This window comes from Rhineura floridana, chromosome 6 (genome assembly GCF_030035675.1).
Source record: "Rhineura floridana isolate rRhiFlo1 chromosome 6, rRhiFlo1.hap2, whole genome shotgun sequence".
Lineage (NCBI taxonomy): Eukaryota > Metazoa > Chordata > Lepidosauria > Squamata > Rhineuridae > Rhineura > Rhineura floridana.
The window spans coordinates 53,855,891-53,873,380 of NC_084485.1; the positions used below are offsets into that span (position 1 = coordinate 53,855,891).

Genomic DNA, 17,490 nt, shown 5'->3' on the forward strand with positions numbered 1-17,490 from the left:
GTGGTGGGCTGGATAAGAGCCAATAAACTGACTGAATCTTAGCAAGACGGAGGTGCTGTGGGCTGGTGGTTCCTGAGTTCAGATAATTGATCAGTTGCCTGCTTTGGATGGAGCTGTACTTCCTCAGAAGAGCAGGCTCGTAGTCTAGGGGTGCTCCTGGACCTATCTTTGTCACTAGAGGCCCAGGTGACCTCAGTGGCTAAGAGTGCCTTTTACCAGCTTCGGCAGGTAAGACAACTGCAGCCATTTCTGGACCGGGATAGCCTGACCACTGTTATCCATGCACTGGTAATCTCCAGGTTGGATAACTGTTATGCACTCTAGGTGGGGCTGCCCTTGAAGCTGGTCTGGAAGTTGTAGCTGGTGCAAAATGCAGCAGCGTAACTGCTCACTGGGTAGTGACAGGGTATCACCAACATATTACCCTGCCGCTGAAAGAATTATACTGGTTGCCCGTTAGCTACCAGGCTAAGTGCAAGGTTCTGGTTTTCATGTACAAAGCCCTATGCAGCTTGGGACCAGGATACCTAAAAGATTGCCTTACCCCTTATCTATCCAGTAGATCACTGTGCTCTGCAGGTGAGGGCCTCCTGCAGATATCATATTATCAGGAGGTCCATTCCACACAACTTAGGAAGTGGACTTTTAGTGTTGTGGCACCTAGCCTTTGGAATACCCTCCCCTTAAGTATTAGACCAGCGCCATCTCTGTTACCTGAAGACCTTCCTCCTTCAACAAGCCTTTTAAGTAGAGACCTTATCCCAGTCTGTGTTGGAATTATTTCTTTAGATGTTTTTAAAGCTTTTTTTATAAAAAATGTTTTTAAATATGCTTTATTTTAATATGTCTTTAAAGATGCTTTGTTTTTAAGATGTTTCAGAGTGTTTTTAGTGTTTTTGTTTGCCACTCTGGGCTCCTTCTAGGAGGAAGGGTGGGATATAAATTTAATTAATAAATAAACAAACTCACTAGGTGGCATTAGACATGCTCCTTGGAGCCCTATCCCCAGTGCATGTTTACTGCCTGAAGAACTTGCTCCACAAGTGTGCTTAAGATTGCAGCTGTATTCTTTCAGCCTCAGCTCTCCATCTTCAAAGCAGTGATGATGATAATAAAAATGCTGGCCTACCATACAGAACCATTATATGTATTCCTTGGATGCTTTACGTGAAGCTCTTTGTAGACTTGAACTGTAAAAGACAGATACTATTTTTGTTGTTCTTGTTATTATTATTATTTATTTTGTTTATTTATTTATTACTGGGGAAGGGCCATAGCTCAGTCATAGAGCATCTGCTTTTCATCCAGAAGGTCCCAAGTTCAAGCCCCAGTGTCTCCAGATGGGGCTCGGAGAGACCCCTGCCTGAAACCCTGGACAGCTGCTGCCAGTCAGTGTAGGCTATACTGAGTTAGATGGACCAATGGTCTGACTCAGAATAAGGCAGCTTCCTAGGTTCCCATTCATTTAAAAGCATTTCTAAACTGCTCAGTATTTTTAAACCTCTTAATGGTAGAAATTGATATTGTTATCACTAATTCTGAGACAAATCCAGCTACAAACTTCTGATGGAGACATTCCTCAACAGCCATCCTTATGAGACAGTCGGGCAAGCCATTTGGCTTCTTAGCTCCATCAGCTGTTCCCAGACCTTCGAACTCAGTGCTGATAAAGGTCAACTATAAAGGTGTTAGTTGCATTGAAAACTTTCCATGAACAATGTTCCACTATATATTATTTCAGGGAGGGGGAACAGTCTGCCCACTGGGCAAAGCACATGTTGTGTTGATTTAATTCTTCCATGCAGCATAAATGAGCAGCATTTGCTATGAGCTGGATACTACTAATTCTGTGTGTGTGTCTCTTTTCATTTTTAGGTGTCACTTAAAAAGATAGGGCTATTCTCAATAACATATGGGAGCTTCTAATTATTTAAAGGTGTGGTCATCTATGTCAAGACTTTAAATAAAGGCATACTTTACTTGATTAAAAGCTGAACTGAACTCTTCAGACCATAAGGCAGTTAATCACATCACGTGATTTAACTTTGGACATGTTTACCTTCAGTGTTCTGTAGAATCCTTTGTATACTGAAACTGAGTCTCTTCTTATATGGTCGGTTCTGGATTAGGAGCTAAAGCAGAAATGGCGTTTGGACTCTGCAGGGGAGGGAACGAAACCAGGAAACCAGCCTTCCCTCCCTCCCTCCCAAAAAGGTGTCCTTTCACGCACATGGTAAGATGGACTTTGTCTGTATTCAGAGGTGCCCTTTAGGAAATGCAGTGAAGGCTGTTTCATACACACAGAGAGAGCTTTCAGGCTCATTCCAGTCTGCATCTGTACTGGAACTATTTGAACTGTTTTTTATGTGGATCAGGAACTGGCTAGGAAACAGAAAGCAGAGAGTAGGTGTAAATGGTCAGTTCTCCCAATGGAGGGCTGTAGAAAATGGAGTCCCTCAAGGATGGGTATTGGGACCTGTGCTTTTTAACTGGTTATAAATGATCTAGAGTCAGGGGTGAGTAGTGAGGTGGGCAGCTTTGCTGATAACATTAAATTGTTCAGGTTTATTAAAACAAAAAGGGATTGCAAAGAGCTCGAAAAGGACCTCTGCAAACTGAGTGAATGGGTTGTAAAATGGCAAACACGATTTGATGTAAACAAGTATAAAGTTATGCATATTGGGGCAAAAAAATCTTAATTTCACATATACACTCATGGGGCCTGAACTGGCAGTGACTGACCAGGAACAAGACATTGGGGTCGTAACGGAAAGCTCAATGAAAATGTCGACCCAGTGTGTGGCAACTGTGAAAAAGTCAAATTCCATGCTAGAGATCATTAGGAAAGGTACTGAAAATAAAACTGCTGATATCATAATGCCATTATATAAATTCATGGTGCAATCACATGTGGAATGCTGTGTTACAATTCTGGTCACTTCACCTCAAAAAGGATAATATAGAGCTCAAAAAGGTTCAAAATGGTCAGGGGAATGGAATGACTCCCCTATGAGGAAAGATTGCAACATTTGGGGCTTTTTAATTTAGAGAAAAGGCAAATAAGAGGTGACATGATAGAAGTATACAAATTATGCACAGCATAGAGAAAGTGGATATATAAAAGGTTTTCTCCCTTTCTCATAACACATGGAATCCATGCGACAGCGAGTGAGAGGCTGAAGTTCAGTCAAGCAGAGGCAATGAAACCACGCCCCATGACAAGAAGAAGAGGAGAGTAGTAGTAGTGGGAGACTTCCTACTGCGTGAGATTGAAACTCAAGAATGCCAATAAGATCCATGGACTCTCCAGGTATGCTGCCTCCCTGGAGGACAGATAAGAGACGTGACAGAAGGGTTGCCATCACTCATAAAGCCCACTGACAGACATCTCTTTCTTCTCATCCATATGGGAACGAATGATACTGCCAAGTGGAGCTACGAAGAAATCACACCTGACTTTGAAGCTCTAGGAAGGAAACTCAAGGGTTTGAGGGCCCAGATAGTTTTCTCATCCATCCTTCCGGGACTTAGAACAGGAGAGGAAAGGGAAAGTAATATACTCTGTTGAATGACTGACTACAAAGGTGGTGCCTACACAAGAGATTTGGATTCTGGGACCAGGGGCTACACTTCCTGGAAGATGGTCTGCTGGCAAGTGATGGGTTCCACCTCACAAGGACTGAGAAGAATGTGTTTGGCCACAGCATGGAGAAATTCATCAGGAGAGCTTTAAACTGAATCCTAGGGCGGATGGAGATATAAACTTGGTGGTAGCAACTAACAAAGCCTTGTGCACAGTAAGAGGAACTGAGGGAACAGCTCTAGTGGGGTCCAGTAATAGTCTTCATAAAAATGTAGGAAGGAAACCAGGCTGTAAATCACATGGTCTTCAATGTCTGTATACTAATGCCCAGAGTATGGGGGGGAAACAGGACTAACTTCAAACAGGAGAGTAAATACGACTTGATAGGTATAACTGAAACTTGGTGGGATGACTCCCATGACTGTAACACAGTGATTGAAGTATATAACCTGTTCAAAAAGAACAGAAGGAATAGAAAGGGAGGCGGAGTCGCACGCTATGTTAAAAATATATATCTGTGTGCAGAAATACAGGAGGATGAGCTTGGTAGCTCCACTAAGAGTATCTGGATGAAAATATATGGGGCAAGGAATAAAAAGAACATGGTGGTTGGAGTCTACTACTGACCATCCAATCAAGGAGAAGACGAAGATGAAACTTTTGCAAAGCAAATTGCCAGTGTTTTGAGGAGGCATGATATAGTAGTAAGTGGGGACTTCAATTACCCTGATATCTGTTGGGAGACAAATTCTGCCAAACACAGCCTTCTGAAGGCATCTGATACAGCCACCTTGCTGAAGTCAAGGAGGTCTAGATCTGGTCAGAGACTACCCAGGGACCACATGGATGCTGCCTTGAGTTCCATGGTGGAAGAAAGGCAGAATACAAAAGTAATATATGGTGGATAATATATGGATTCTGTTGGTGTACCGCCCACCCTGCTGCCCAACAGACTCCCTAGCTGAGCTGACGGAGGTGGTCTCGGCTGTACTGTTGAGATCCCCCAGACTGTTGGTTCTGGGGGATGTCAACATCCATGCTGAGGCCACCTTATCCAGGGTGGCTCAGGATTTCATGGTCCCCGTGACAACCATGGGACTGTCCCAATATACCATTGGCCCAACACACGTAGCAGGGCATACTCTTGATTTGGTTTTTGCAACTGGACATGGAATTGGTGATCTGAATGTGGGGGGCCTTACATTAGTCCCTCTGTCATGGACAGATCACTGCTTGCTGAAGTTTAGACTTACAGTGGCTTTTTCCCTCTGCAAGGGTGGGGGACCTATTAAGTTGGTCCACCCCCAGAGACTAATGGATCCGGATGGTTTCCAAAGGGCTCTGGGGAGTTTTCCGGCTGATCAGGCTGGCGCTCCTGTTGAAACCCTAGTGGAACTGTGGAATACAGAAATGACCTGGGTGGTTGACATGATTGCTCCTGAGCACCCTCTCCTGTGTAGAGCTCGTACGGCTCCACGGTATATCCCAGAGCTGAGAGCGATGAAACGACAAACTCCTGGTGGATGCAATTATACACTGGTAAGTGCCTATGATAAGCTGTATTTAGGGGCAGTAAGGGTAGCAAAAAAACCAATATTTTGCTGCCACTATCAAATCATCAATCTGCCGCCCAGCGGAGCTCTTCAGAATTGTCCAGGGGCTATTACACTCTGGCCCCAGGGACATGGTAGAACTATCTGAGGCCTGCTGTAATGAATTTGCTAGGCACTTCCAGGATAAAATCTCTAGCATCCGCCAGGACTTACTCCAGTGTTATAGCAAGTGAATCAAGCGGGGTATCCAGAGCACAGCCTTGTCCCGATTTCTTGGATGCTTTCCAGTTGGTGCAGCTTGAGGACGTTGACAAGGTGCTTGGACAGGTTCGTGCAACCACTTCTGTGCTGGATCCTTGACCTTCTTGGCTAATAAAAGTTAGCAGGGATGGAACAGCCGGCTGGGCCAGGGAAGTGATTAATGCCTCTCTGTGAGAGGGGGTGGTCCTTGGCTGCCTGAAAGACACAGTAGTGAGACCACTCCTGAAGAGACCCTCCCTGGATCCAGAAAATCTTAATAACTATAGGCCGGTAGCAAATGTTCCGTTCCTGGGCAAGGTCCTTGACCGAGTGGTTGCGGGCTAGCTCCAGACACTCTTACATGAGACCGATTATCTGGATCCATTTCAGTCGAGTTTCAGGCCTGGTTTTGGCACAGAAACAGCTTTGGTCGCCTGGTATGATGACCTTTGTAGGAAGAGAGACAGGGGTAGTGTGACTCTGTTGATTCTCCTTGATCTCTCAGCGGCTTTCGATACTATCGACCATGGTATCCTTCTGGGGAGACTGGCTGAGTTGGGAGTGGGAGATACTGCATTGTGGTGGTTCTGCTCCTACTTGGCAGGTCGCCTCCAGAAGGGGTTGCTTGGGGAACATTGCTCGGCACCCTGGACTCTCCAGTATGGGGTTCTGCAGGGGTCAGTTCTGTCCCCCATGCTGTTCAACATCTACATGAAACCGTTGGGTGCAGTCAACCGGAGCTTTGGAGTGTGTTGCCATCAGTATGCTGATGACACACAGCTCTATTTCTCCTTTTCATCTTCTTCAGGTGAGGCTGTCAATGTGCTGAACCGGTGCCTGGCTGCGACAATGGACTGGATGAGGGCTAATAAACTGAGGCTCAGTCCAGACAAGACTGAGATGCTGCTAGTGGGTGGTTCTTCTGACCAGATGGTGGATGTCCAAACTGTCCTGGATGGGGTTGCACTCCCCCTGAAGGAGCAGGTTCGTAGCTTGGGGGTTCTCCTAGAACCATCTCTGTCACTGGAGGGTCAGATAGCCTCAGTGGCACGGAGTGCCTTCTACCAACTTCGGTTGGTGGCCCAACTGCATCCCTATCTGGACAGGGATAACCTGGCTTCAGTTGTCCATGCTCTGGTAACCTCCAAATTAGATTACTGCAATGCACTCTATGTGGGGCTGCCTTTGAAGACGATTCAGAAACTGCAGCTTGTGCAAAATGCAGAAGCCAGATTGGTAACAGGGACCAGACAATTCGAACATATAAAACCGATTCTGGCCCGCTTGCATTAGCTGCCTGTACATTTCCGAGCTCGATTCAAGGTGCTGGTTTTGACCTATAAATCCTTACATGGCTTGGGACCACAATACCTGATGAAACGCCTCTCCCGATACGAACCCACCTGTACACTGCGTTCAAGATCAAAGGCCCTCCTCCGGGTGCCTACTCCGAGGGAAGCTGGGAGTCTGGCAACAAGGGAGAGGGCCTTCTTAGTGGTGGCCCCCAAATTATGGAATGATCTACATGACGAGGTGCACCTGGCGCCAACACTGTTATCTTTTCGGCGCCAGGTTAAGACTTTATCTTCTCCCAGGCATTTTAGCATGTGTTTTAAATTGTTTTAAAAATTTTAATTGTGTTTTAATTTGTTTTTAAAAGATGTGTTTTTCAATTTGTATATTTGTTTTAATGTTTTTAGTTACTATAAACCGCCCAGAGAGCTTCAGCTATGGGGTGGTATATAAGTACAATAAATAAATAAATATATGAATAATCAAGAAATTCCTGACTTGTGTTGGAGATAACTTTCTCCTACAGAAAGTGGAGGAAGCAACTAGAGGATCGGCTATCCTTGACTTGATTCTAACCAACAGAGATGACTTGGTGGATGAAGTGGCAGTTATGGGAACTCTGGGAGAATGTGACCACGCTATACTAGAGTTCTTGATTTTAAAGGAAGCAAAAGCTGAGGGTAGCCATACATGTACCCTGGACTTCAGGAAAGCCGATTTTAATAAACTCAGCAGTGACCCTAATGAGAAAAGGAGTCCAATATGGGTGGGAGTTTCTAAAAGAGGAAATTCTAAAGGCACAATGGCAAACTATTCCATCAAGGAAAAAAGGGGGAAGACAGCAGAAGAAGCCAATGTGGCTTCACAGAAAGCTTAGAGATGACCTGAAAACAAAAAAGGACACATACAGAAAGTGGAAGGAAGGCCAGATGACAAAGGACGAGAAGGAAGGGAAAAGACGGAATTGCAGGGATGGCTTCAGGAAGGCTAAAGCTGAGAACGAGCTGAGGTTAGAGAGAGATGCCAAAAACAACAAAAAACGTTATCTTCAGATACGTCCTTAGTAAAAGACAGAAAAAAAAATGGTGGTACAACTACTCAATGAGGATGGCAAAATAACAGATGACAAAAAAAGGCAGAAGTGCTCAGTTCCTACTTTGGCTCAGTCTTCTCCCAAAATATGGTCTATGACTCTCCTGGGAAACATGAAGTTGAAGGGGCAGGATTGGAGCTTGAGATTGATAGAGAAATGGTCAAGGAATACCTAATCACTTTGAACAAGTTCAAATCTCCAGGGCCCAATGAATTGCATCCTAGAGTATTGAAGGAACTGGCTGAAGAACTCTCGGAACTGCTGTCTATTATATTTGCGAAATTGTGGAGGATGAGTGACAATTGGAGGAGGACTAATGTTGTCTCAATCATCAAAAAGGGTAAAAGGAGGAACCTGGGAACTACAGACCAATCAGCCAGACATCAATCCCTGGGAAAATTATGGAGCAGATTATAAAGCAGTCAGTCTGTAAGCACCTTGAAAACAATGCAATGATTACTAGGAGCCAACATGGATTTATCAAGAAAAAATCCTGCCAGACTGATCTTATCTCATTTTTTGATCGGGTAAGCTCCCTGGTAGATTGTGGGAATGTTGTGGACATAACATGTCTCAGATTCAGCAAAGCTTTTGACGAAGTGTTCCATGATATTCTGATTAGCAAGGTACCTGAACGTGAGCTGGATGGAACAAGTTTGAATTACAACTCCCATCAGCCCCAGGCAGCATGGCCACTGGATTGGGCTGATGGGAGTTGTAGTTCAAAAAAGTAACTTTTCCAAGCTCTGGGAACAACTATCAGGTGGATTCCACAGTTGGCTACAGAATCGTACTCAAAGAGTGCTTATCAATGGTTCTTTCTCAAACGGTGGAGGTTAATGAGTGGGGTACCAAAGGGCTCGGTCCTGGGCCCAGTGCTGTCCAACTTTTCCATTAATGACTTGAATGAGGAGGTGCAGGGAATGCTTCTCAGATTTGCACATGATACAAAATTGGAAGGGATAGCTAATATCCTGGAAGACAAAAACAAAATTCTAAGTGATCTTTATAGGCTGGAGCATTGGGCTGAAAACAACAGAATGAAATTTAACAGGGATAAGTTCTACACCTAGGAAAAAGAAATCAAATGCACAATTATAAGATGGGGGATACTTGGCTCAGCAATACTACATGAAAGAAGGATCTTGGGATTGTTGTTGATCACAAGCTGAACTTGAGCCAACAGGGTGATATGGCTGCAAAAAAGGCAAATGTTATTGTAGGCTGCATTAACAGAAATATAGTTTCCATATCATATGAAGTATTGGTTCCACTCTATTTGACACTGGTTAGGCCTCATCTCGAGTACTGCATCCAGTTCTGGACATCACACTTTAAGAAGGATGCAGACAAACTGGAACAGGTTCAGAGGAGGGCAACAAGGATGATCAGGGGACTGGAAACAAAGCCCTATGAGGAGAGACTGAAATAACTGAGTATGTTTAGCCTGGAGAAGAGAAGACTGAGGAGAGATATGATAGCACTCTTCAAGTACTTGAAAAGTTGCCACACAGAGGAGGGCCAGGATCTCTTCTCAATCATCCCAGAGTTCAGGACACGAAATTATGGGCTCAAGTTGCAGGAAGCCAGATTTCAACTGGACATCAGGAAAAACATCCTAACTGTTAGAGCAGTATAACAATGGAACCAATTACCTAGGGAGGTGGTAGGCTTTCCAACACTGGAGCCATTCAAAAGGCAGCTGGATAGCCACCTGTCGGGTATACTTTGGATTCCTGCATTGAGCAGGGGGTTGGACTCGATGGCCTTATAGGCCCCTTCCAACTCTATGATTCTATGATCCAAAGAAGCTGAATGTTGGAAGATTCAGGACAGACAAAAGAAAGTACTTTTTCAAGCAGCTCCTAGTTAAACTATGCAATTCGCTCCCACAAGAGGTGGTGGCCACCAAGTTGGATGGCTTTAAAAGATGATTAGACAAATTCATGAAGGATAAGTCTACCAGTGGCTACTAGCCATGACAGCTATGCTCTGCCGCCATAGTCGAAGACAGTATGCTTCCAAATACCAGTTGCTGGAAACTACAGGAGGAGAGAGTGCTGTTGCGCTCAGGAGCTGCTTGCAGGCTTCCCACAGGCATCTGGCTGGCCACTGTGAGAACAGGATGCTGGACTAGATGGGCCACTGGCCTGATCCAGCAGGCTCTTCTTTTAAATGTTTATATTGTTTTTATATATAGAATGTTTTAAATTGTTTTTACACTTGTTTTATGGGTATAACTGTTTTATTCTTTTTATAATTGTATATTTTATTATTGTAACCTGTCCTGGGACATTGTGGTGAAAGGTGGCTAAAAAACCATAATCAAATGTATATTTCTCAGGAGCAGCTACCATCTCACTGGTTCTATGCATCAAGTGACTTTCATTAAAACAATTCAGTAGGCCCATATATCAGGAATGGATGCCAAAGGCACATATCTGTTTGCTTTAAAAAAAAACCACAATATTGTGAGATATTAAAGAGTAACCATACCAGATAAAATGACCTGGTTTTTGTTTTTTGCTTTTTGCAATTTAAACCCTACTGAGAATTATCCTCTCTCTCCCAACAAAAATGGAAAATGGCACCCCTTGTCTTCTTGACACTTTGCCCTTGGTGAAATGAAGTAGTTGACTAGTTTCCCAAGGGCATAAACTGTGATTTGGTACACCACTGAAAATGGACTTAGCAACACCTCAGATTGTCATTTGTGCAATTCAAGCAATCTAATTCACCATAATAGAGCACACAGAAAATTTGCTCATAGTGTATTTAGTGCAGCCGTATCTGGGCTGAAAAAACAAAGAGAGTATCTCTGTGCAGACTGGTCCTAGCTGAAGAAAAAATGAGGACCTTTTGCCCCTGGTCCACACAAATCCCTTTACATGGATCTTTGTTCCACCCAGGATCATTCCTCCCTTTCTCCTCCCTACCCCAAGGTAGAGTCTCACAACTCTAGAGCTGGATGCTTATCTAACTCTTCCCAACCGCAATGCAGTAAAATATTCTATCCTAGTAGTTTTCCAACTTTCAATATTCAGGAAACTGTTTCCACACTGACATATTGTCTGAGGAACCCCTTTATTCTGGAAAGTGATGCAGGGTGTACAGCATACACACTTTGCACAGAGAGCTGACCAGAACTGAATCCACCTCCTAGAGCATACCCCAAATTTCTCTGCAACCTGCGCATTGTCAGGGAAGGTTGGTAAAAATTGGGCAAGTTCTCTTTCAGGTAAACTTATTTGCCATTACAGATCTCCTCACCCTTGATAAGCTACCCAGGAAGGAAGTTCCCCAGAGTACAGCTTGTAAACCACGGCTCACTAACCCAGCCCACCCAAATTATAATGCATCACAAGCAGAAGCAGTAGGGGATGACAAGACTAGGGGAAGAACAGAGCAGAGAAAGCCACAGCTGCGTACCTGTTAATAGATCAGGGAGGGGGCTATTTATTTCTTCACCTTGCAATCTTGTAATCCTAGCAGACACTGACGAAGGTTGCCTTGCCAGTTTTATGCAGACAATTTGGCATCTTCTGAATTGGTTGTCGCAAACCTGTTTCAGTTATATAAGCAATATCTGCATACTGTCTTTCAATCACAACAGTTCTCAAGCAGTCCATAATAATAAATTACAGTAATGATATTAATTAAAGCAATGAAATAAATTAAAAACTGTTGGCAAAACAAAGCAAAACAGCAATTAGAACATAATAAAAATATGGCATAACATTAAAGCTCTGAATTTGTCAGATAATATCAAACAGGAAAGGCACAAAAGAACAGATAAGTCTTCACTTCCTTTTGAAAGGCAATGTGATAGGCCGCCCTTGTTAAGGGGGAAAATTCTACAGTTTCCCTTCAGGGCATGGAGAAAACATTCTAGCCATAATAATTGATATCCTGTATCCACAGGCCCAAGGACTTTGTCCATTTCCTGCATCAAGCTTCTAGTCCTTGTCAAAGTGACGATAAATCTTTGTCAAAGTCTTTACGGAAATTCTTTTTATTTTATTGATTGATTGATTGATTTATATCCCGCCCTTCCTCCCAGCAGGAGCCCAGGACACCAAACAAAAGGACTAAAACATTTTAAAGCATCGTAAAAACAGACTTTAAAATACATTAAAACAAAACATCTTTAAAAACATTTTATAAAAAGCTTTCAAGACATCTTTTAAAAAAAGGTTAAAAACATATTGTTTTTTTAAAAAAAAGAGGTTTAAAAACATATCAAAAAGCAATTCCAACTCAGATGCAGACTGGGATAAGGTCTCTACTTAAAAGGATTGTTGAAAGAGGAAGGTCTTCAATAGGTGCTGAAAAGATAACAGAGATGGCACCTGTCTAATATTTAAGGGGAGGGAATTCCACAGGGTAGGTGCCACCATACTAAAGATCCGTTTCCTATGTTGTGTGGAACAGACCTCCTGATAAGATGGTATCTGCAGGACGCCCTCACCTGCAGGGTGCATTGATCGACTGGGTATATTAGGGAATAAGATGGTCTTTCAGGTATCCTGGTCCACCAAGATACACCAAGACTAGAACCTTGAACTTGGCCTGGTAGCAAATGGGCACCCAGTGGTTCTCAGAATTGGAGGTTCTGGACAGTCCCTCCCCATCCATAGATTGTTTTGATTGTTGTTTTCTGAGGATTCATTTGCCTTTTACAAATGTGTAACAGGCCAATATTCAAAAGGTGAACTTTTTCCTTCCAATGTATCTGTATGCAAACACAGATTCACCTGCTGAATTTGTGGGTTTTTTTAAACAGCTATGTTAACAACACACAAGAGCCCTAGCACTAAAGATGTTGACAATTGTATGCCCAGTTGATCTTAGATCATTTTGCTTCAGGGGCTAGCATCCTCTACCTGCCCATTGTGCCTTTGGGCCTCTCATAGCACCGTCTTTCATCTCATCTTTGAGCCTGCAATTCTCTCCCATTCTAGCTCCCTTAATCCCCATCTTCTGCAAACCCCACCTATCTCTAGCAGCTTAAAGAAGCCAAAGTCTTTGAAGTGGGGTGAGGAAAACAAAGCCCTCCATATTTTGTTAGACTACTATTCCCATCATCTCTAATCATTGGTCATGCTGCCAGAGGCTGATGGGAATTACCGTACAACATCTGGAGGGCCAGCTCAGCACCACATGCCCATACCCCTTGAAGCTCTTCCTCACCAAACCTCTAATTACCCTCAGCTTCCAGTTTGATCCAAATGCCCTGTTCTGCGAGGCAGTAAGCACATGCAAAGTACATTCAGGTCAATATAAAGAAATGGAGTACTATTACATTTCACAGACCCGACCAAAGGGTAAATCGGTCAATTTAAAAATGAGCCAATAAATTAGTAAATTTTAATTTCTACATAACAACAATTATGTTCTCAAAGGGAGCCCAGTATAGGAACTACATATTCAGGGTGTCAACAAATGTAAAAACCCTGACTTATACCGAAGTTAGATAAAATACCTTCTTCATTTTTCTCTTAGCTTTATGCAGCAAAATGACTTTTAGAAATTCTATTGCCCAAAAATACCATGTAACTCCCCCATAAAATTACATTTGATTATTCATATATTACTTTTGTATTCTGCCTTTCTTCCACCATGGAACTCAAGGCAGCACCCATGTGGTCCCTGGTTAGTCTCTGACCAGATCTAGACCTCTTTGACTTCAGCAAAGTGGCTGTATCAGATGCCTTCAGACCATGCCCTAAAATTTAGATTTAATGCTCACTCTGAATTATTTATGTATTAGATTGTATTAGATTATATCCATCATTAAGTCATATTCCGAGTACACCCAATAGTTTCAGTGGGTCTACTTTGAGTATGATTCCACTTCCTCTTTGCATGAGTGACGCAGTGAATATTGAATATACATGTTGAAGGTCTCCAGCGCAAAGATTAAAAACCACATTGGCAGGCAGTGATAGGATAAAATGGGAACATTTCTTTCTAATAGTTACCCTGTTGCAATGGTATCTTCTTAAATGACAACTGATGCCTTTGTGTTCTAACCCTGCCACTGGAGCTGTATAAGACAGTATGGTTTCCCCATTATTATGTTCTGAGAAAATTTAGCAAAGGGAACCTCCCACTGAAGTATACCTCACTATGTTCACTGAAGCTTTCTTGGTGGCATCTTAAATGTAATAACATTTTGGACCACAATTATCACGTCTTTCTTTTTATTGGCTCTGCTCCTGTGTCTTTAAGAACGGCCTAACATAGAGAAATTAACAAAGAGCAATTTCTCACCCATGCCCCACCGCAGAGCTTCACCTGCTTAACTTCTATTGGGCAAGGAGTCAGCAACTTTGTCTGGGCCAGCTTCTGTTCTTTCCAATGGGCCTTTTACAGAGCAACTTTATCAAGGCTTTGCCCCATGACTCAGAACTGCTTTGGTGTCCCACTCTGGCAGACGTTTAATGGCCTCCAAAATCTGCCCTCTTTAGCAGGAGCAGTGCAGCACTCTGTATCTGGCCCTCTGGACACTCCCCATGCCACATGCTTGCTTCCTGCCTGACTGGAATGAACTGTCACAATGCCTACCGCTTGCCTGGACAGAGGATGGAGAGATGTGTGGGTAGCAACCTCTGACTTTTGCAGAGAGAAGTATCCCATCTATTGCTCCACCAACCTGTCTCTGATCCTGGCTACCACTGGCATATGGCCCCCAGAAGCCCACACACATACAAATGAATTGGCCCTCAGGCTGAAAAAAATTCCCCAACACTGACTTATAGGCTTCACTTTGCCTCATGGCAAGGCCACTCCTGATTTGAGATACTATTTATCTTTAATGCACAGTGAAAACAGAAATCAACATGCAAGAGGGTTTTTTTTTTTGTCTTTCTGGGTTTAATACCCAGAGGATACTTGCCCTTCCAGTACTCATTCTCTTGCTTTGCTGGTGTGTCCCATTTAAGCAAAATATTCACACTTTCTTAGCAGAAAAAAAATATTCTGCAAAATTCTAGAGATCAGATCTCTATAGAGAACCATCTCAAAAGTGCTGACTGCAGCCCTAGCACAAGCTAGGAACTGATGGAGTCTTGGAGTCAAGTTATTTTTAATGTTGCATTAAATGGAAAATAAATATTTGAAACCTATTCAATATTTTGCAAGTGTGTTCTTCCAAAGTGTCTGCCTCACCTCCATTTCCTTCCTAGCAGGGCATCCAAAACAGCTCCAACATGCTCCTTCTGACGGTTGTTTGAAAACTGGGAAAGGGAGAAAGAAAACTGAGGCACTCTTTCAAACCAACTGTGAGCCATTGCCATAGTTCGTACAACAGGGCTGCACTGGCTGCCTCCTCACTTCTGGCTAGTAGTGGCTGCTGCCCATTATTGCTGGTAGGGCAAAAGCCAATGATTACCCCCAGTAAGAAAGATGACAGGCAGGTGGGTGGAGGCTGACTGAGGTTGGTGGGGCACTGCCCCATGTACCCAGCCTCCACTGCTTCTGGGTCTAATTAAAAGTTAACCTTTTAAGCCCTAAACATTTTGAGACTAAGTTACTTAAAGGTCCACTTGTATCTATAAAATTAATCAAGGCAAATAACTGCTTCTGAGGCCTAGTTTTTATAAACATCAGCTGAGGTACTGAACCAGTAAAAAAACAGATGCCAACAGAAAGAAACGTAGGCTAGAACCCATATGAATCTGCCCAGGCCCTAAGCAAGACCTCAGAGGCCCTGCTGTCTGCCCTGCTATTAAAGTCTCTTAGGATAATAGGTGTCAAGGACAGGGCTTTTTCAGTGGTGGTCCCACACTGGTGGAATTCCCTCATCTGAAAACAGTACCTGGTCCCCTCTCTTGAAGCATTTCATCAGGTCCTACAATGTCTTTGTTCTCCCAGGCTTTTTATTGCTTTTTTTCTGTTGGCTTCCTATAAACAATTTTATCTGATGCTGTTTTATTGCATGCTGTTTATCCCATTGTTACATTGCTTTTAACATGTTTATGCTAAGCCGCCTTGTGAGGCTTGGACTAAACAAAGGGGATGAAACTGAATAAATAAATTCTGATTTAAGTTCTTTTTTTTTTAATCTGGAGGGATATTGTGAAGCATCCAGTCATGTGAGTCCCTGCCATCTCCAGTTTGAAGTAGCACAGCCCAGAGACAGGTTTACCACCTAATCTGTTTGTGAGAACTAGACCTCAGCCTCAGAGCCAACGGATGGGGGCTACCCAACATTCCTTTCTAAAGAGGGAAAAAACAGGGACAGAAAAGAGGTGGGTGGAAAGGGGGTGCTTAATGCTCTCCCTATCTGCTGCCAGTTGCTCACTCCAACCTACACCTCCCAGCCATAGTAATTCAAATGTATGCTTTGTAAGGGTTAACTATGCTTCAAAAGCACTTTGCAAATAAAATAGGGTTGATGAATGATAATAATCCCCCGGCTGGTGAAATCAAACCTGAAGGTGATGTGTCAAAACACATGGGGCATACTATTATTCATTACATTTATTTCCTGCCTTCCCTTCAAAGAACTTTGGTTCTTTCTCCTCTTCCCCCATCATGTATCCTCACAATAACCCTGCAAAGTAGGTTAGACTGAGAGTGTGACCAATCCAAGAGCACCCAGTGAGCTTTATGCCTGAGAACCTGATTTTCCCCAGTCGCAATCCAACACCAACCACACTACAGACCATATCCCAGTCTACATCTGTGTTGGAATGGTTTTTAAGGGGTTTTTAAATATGTTTTTAAGATGCTTTGTTTTTAAGATATTATCAAGAGATTTTTAGTGTTTTGTCATTTGTTTGCTGCCCTGAGCTCCTTCTGGGAGGAAGAGAGACATATAAATTTAATAAATAAATAATGCAAAATGAATTATTTTATTTGCATTAATATCAGTATATATACATACACATACACTTTCAGACCTTTTGGCATTGCCTCTCTTCTCCCCCTACCCTCTGGCCACCCTTCCCCCCTCCCCCCTATTTCTAATATATGGCACCTTGTTTCAGCTTTCCTCGTCCAGCAAGTCACATCCCCTGCTCTTTGCTGAATTAAGGAAGGCTGCAACAGAATTAAATCTCTGCAGAAGTTGGATTCCATTGTCCAGAGTGTGCCCTACAAACTGCCTATATCTTTTAAGCTTTCTGCCAGGGAACCTAAAAAGTAGTTTTCCAAAGGGGCTTTTGTCCTAGATTCTTAGCTCCCCTGACAACGACTGGAAAACAAATCACAACAGAACAACACGGCCCGCGGCAACAATCTTGCCTTCACAGGTGCTGACAAGGCAGGCTGACAACCAGAAGGTTCCCCACCCACAACACAAGCAGTCATTGAGGATACCCAGGGCTTTCCCAGGAGGTGTGGCTTACAGAACAGGGCAAAGGAAGGAGTTGCACTGGTAACAAGAGAAGCACTCAGGTGGCTCAAACAAGGCTGGGGCTCAGCCATGGCTTTTGTAGCTATAGTTTATAATTTAGAGACACTCTCTTATCTGGGACACTAGTCAACCCTTTGTTAGAAACTGGTAGTTTGTGGGCATGCCCTCAACTCACATAGGATTGCTGGAGCAGAGGAATGCCTGCTGTATAAACTGTTGGCAGAGTGCAGATTACATATCGTGTTTTATGCCCAGCTTCATTCTGTGGTTTATACTAATGGACCTCAAATCATTCAATCTTGTCTGACTCCCAAGCACTCCATGGTAAGGGCCACAGCTCAGAGGTGGACAACATATTTAATCATAA

General features: G+C 43.3%; 1 protein-coding gene across 2 annotated transcripts in view; it reads left to right on the plus strand.

Moving 5' to 3' along the window:
• The first annotated feature begins 2,063 nt into the window (after positions 1-2,063).
• TSPAN2 (tetraspanin 2) overlaps positions 2,064-17,490 on the plus strand; it is a 111,972-nt gene continuing 96,545 nt past the window's right edge. Inside the window, exon 1 of one of the 2 annotated variants that reach the window (XM_061631903.1) lies at positions 2,064-2,233. In XM_061631903.1, coding sequence (XP_061487887.1) covers positions 2,111-2,233 — 123 coding nt within the window. In that variant the 5' untranslated portion in view covers positions 2,064-2,110. The remainder of the gene's footprint in view (positions 2,234-17,490) is intronic. The other variant, XM_061631902.1, reaches the window with a different exon arrangement.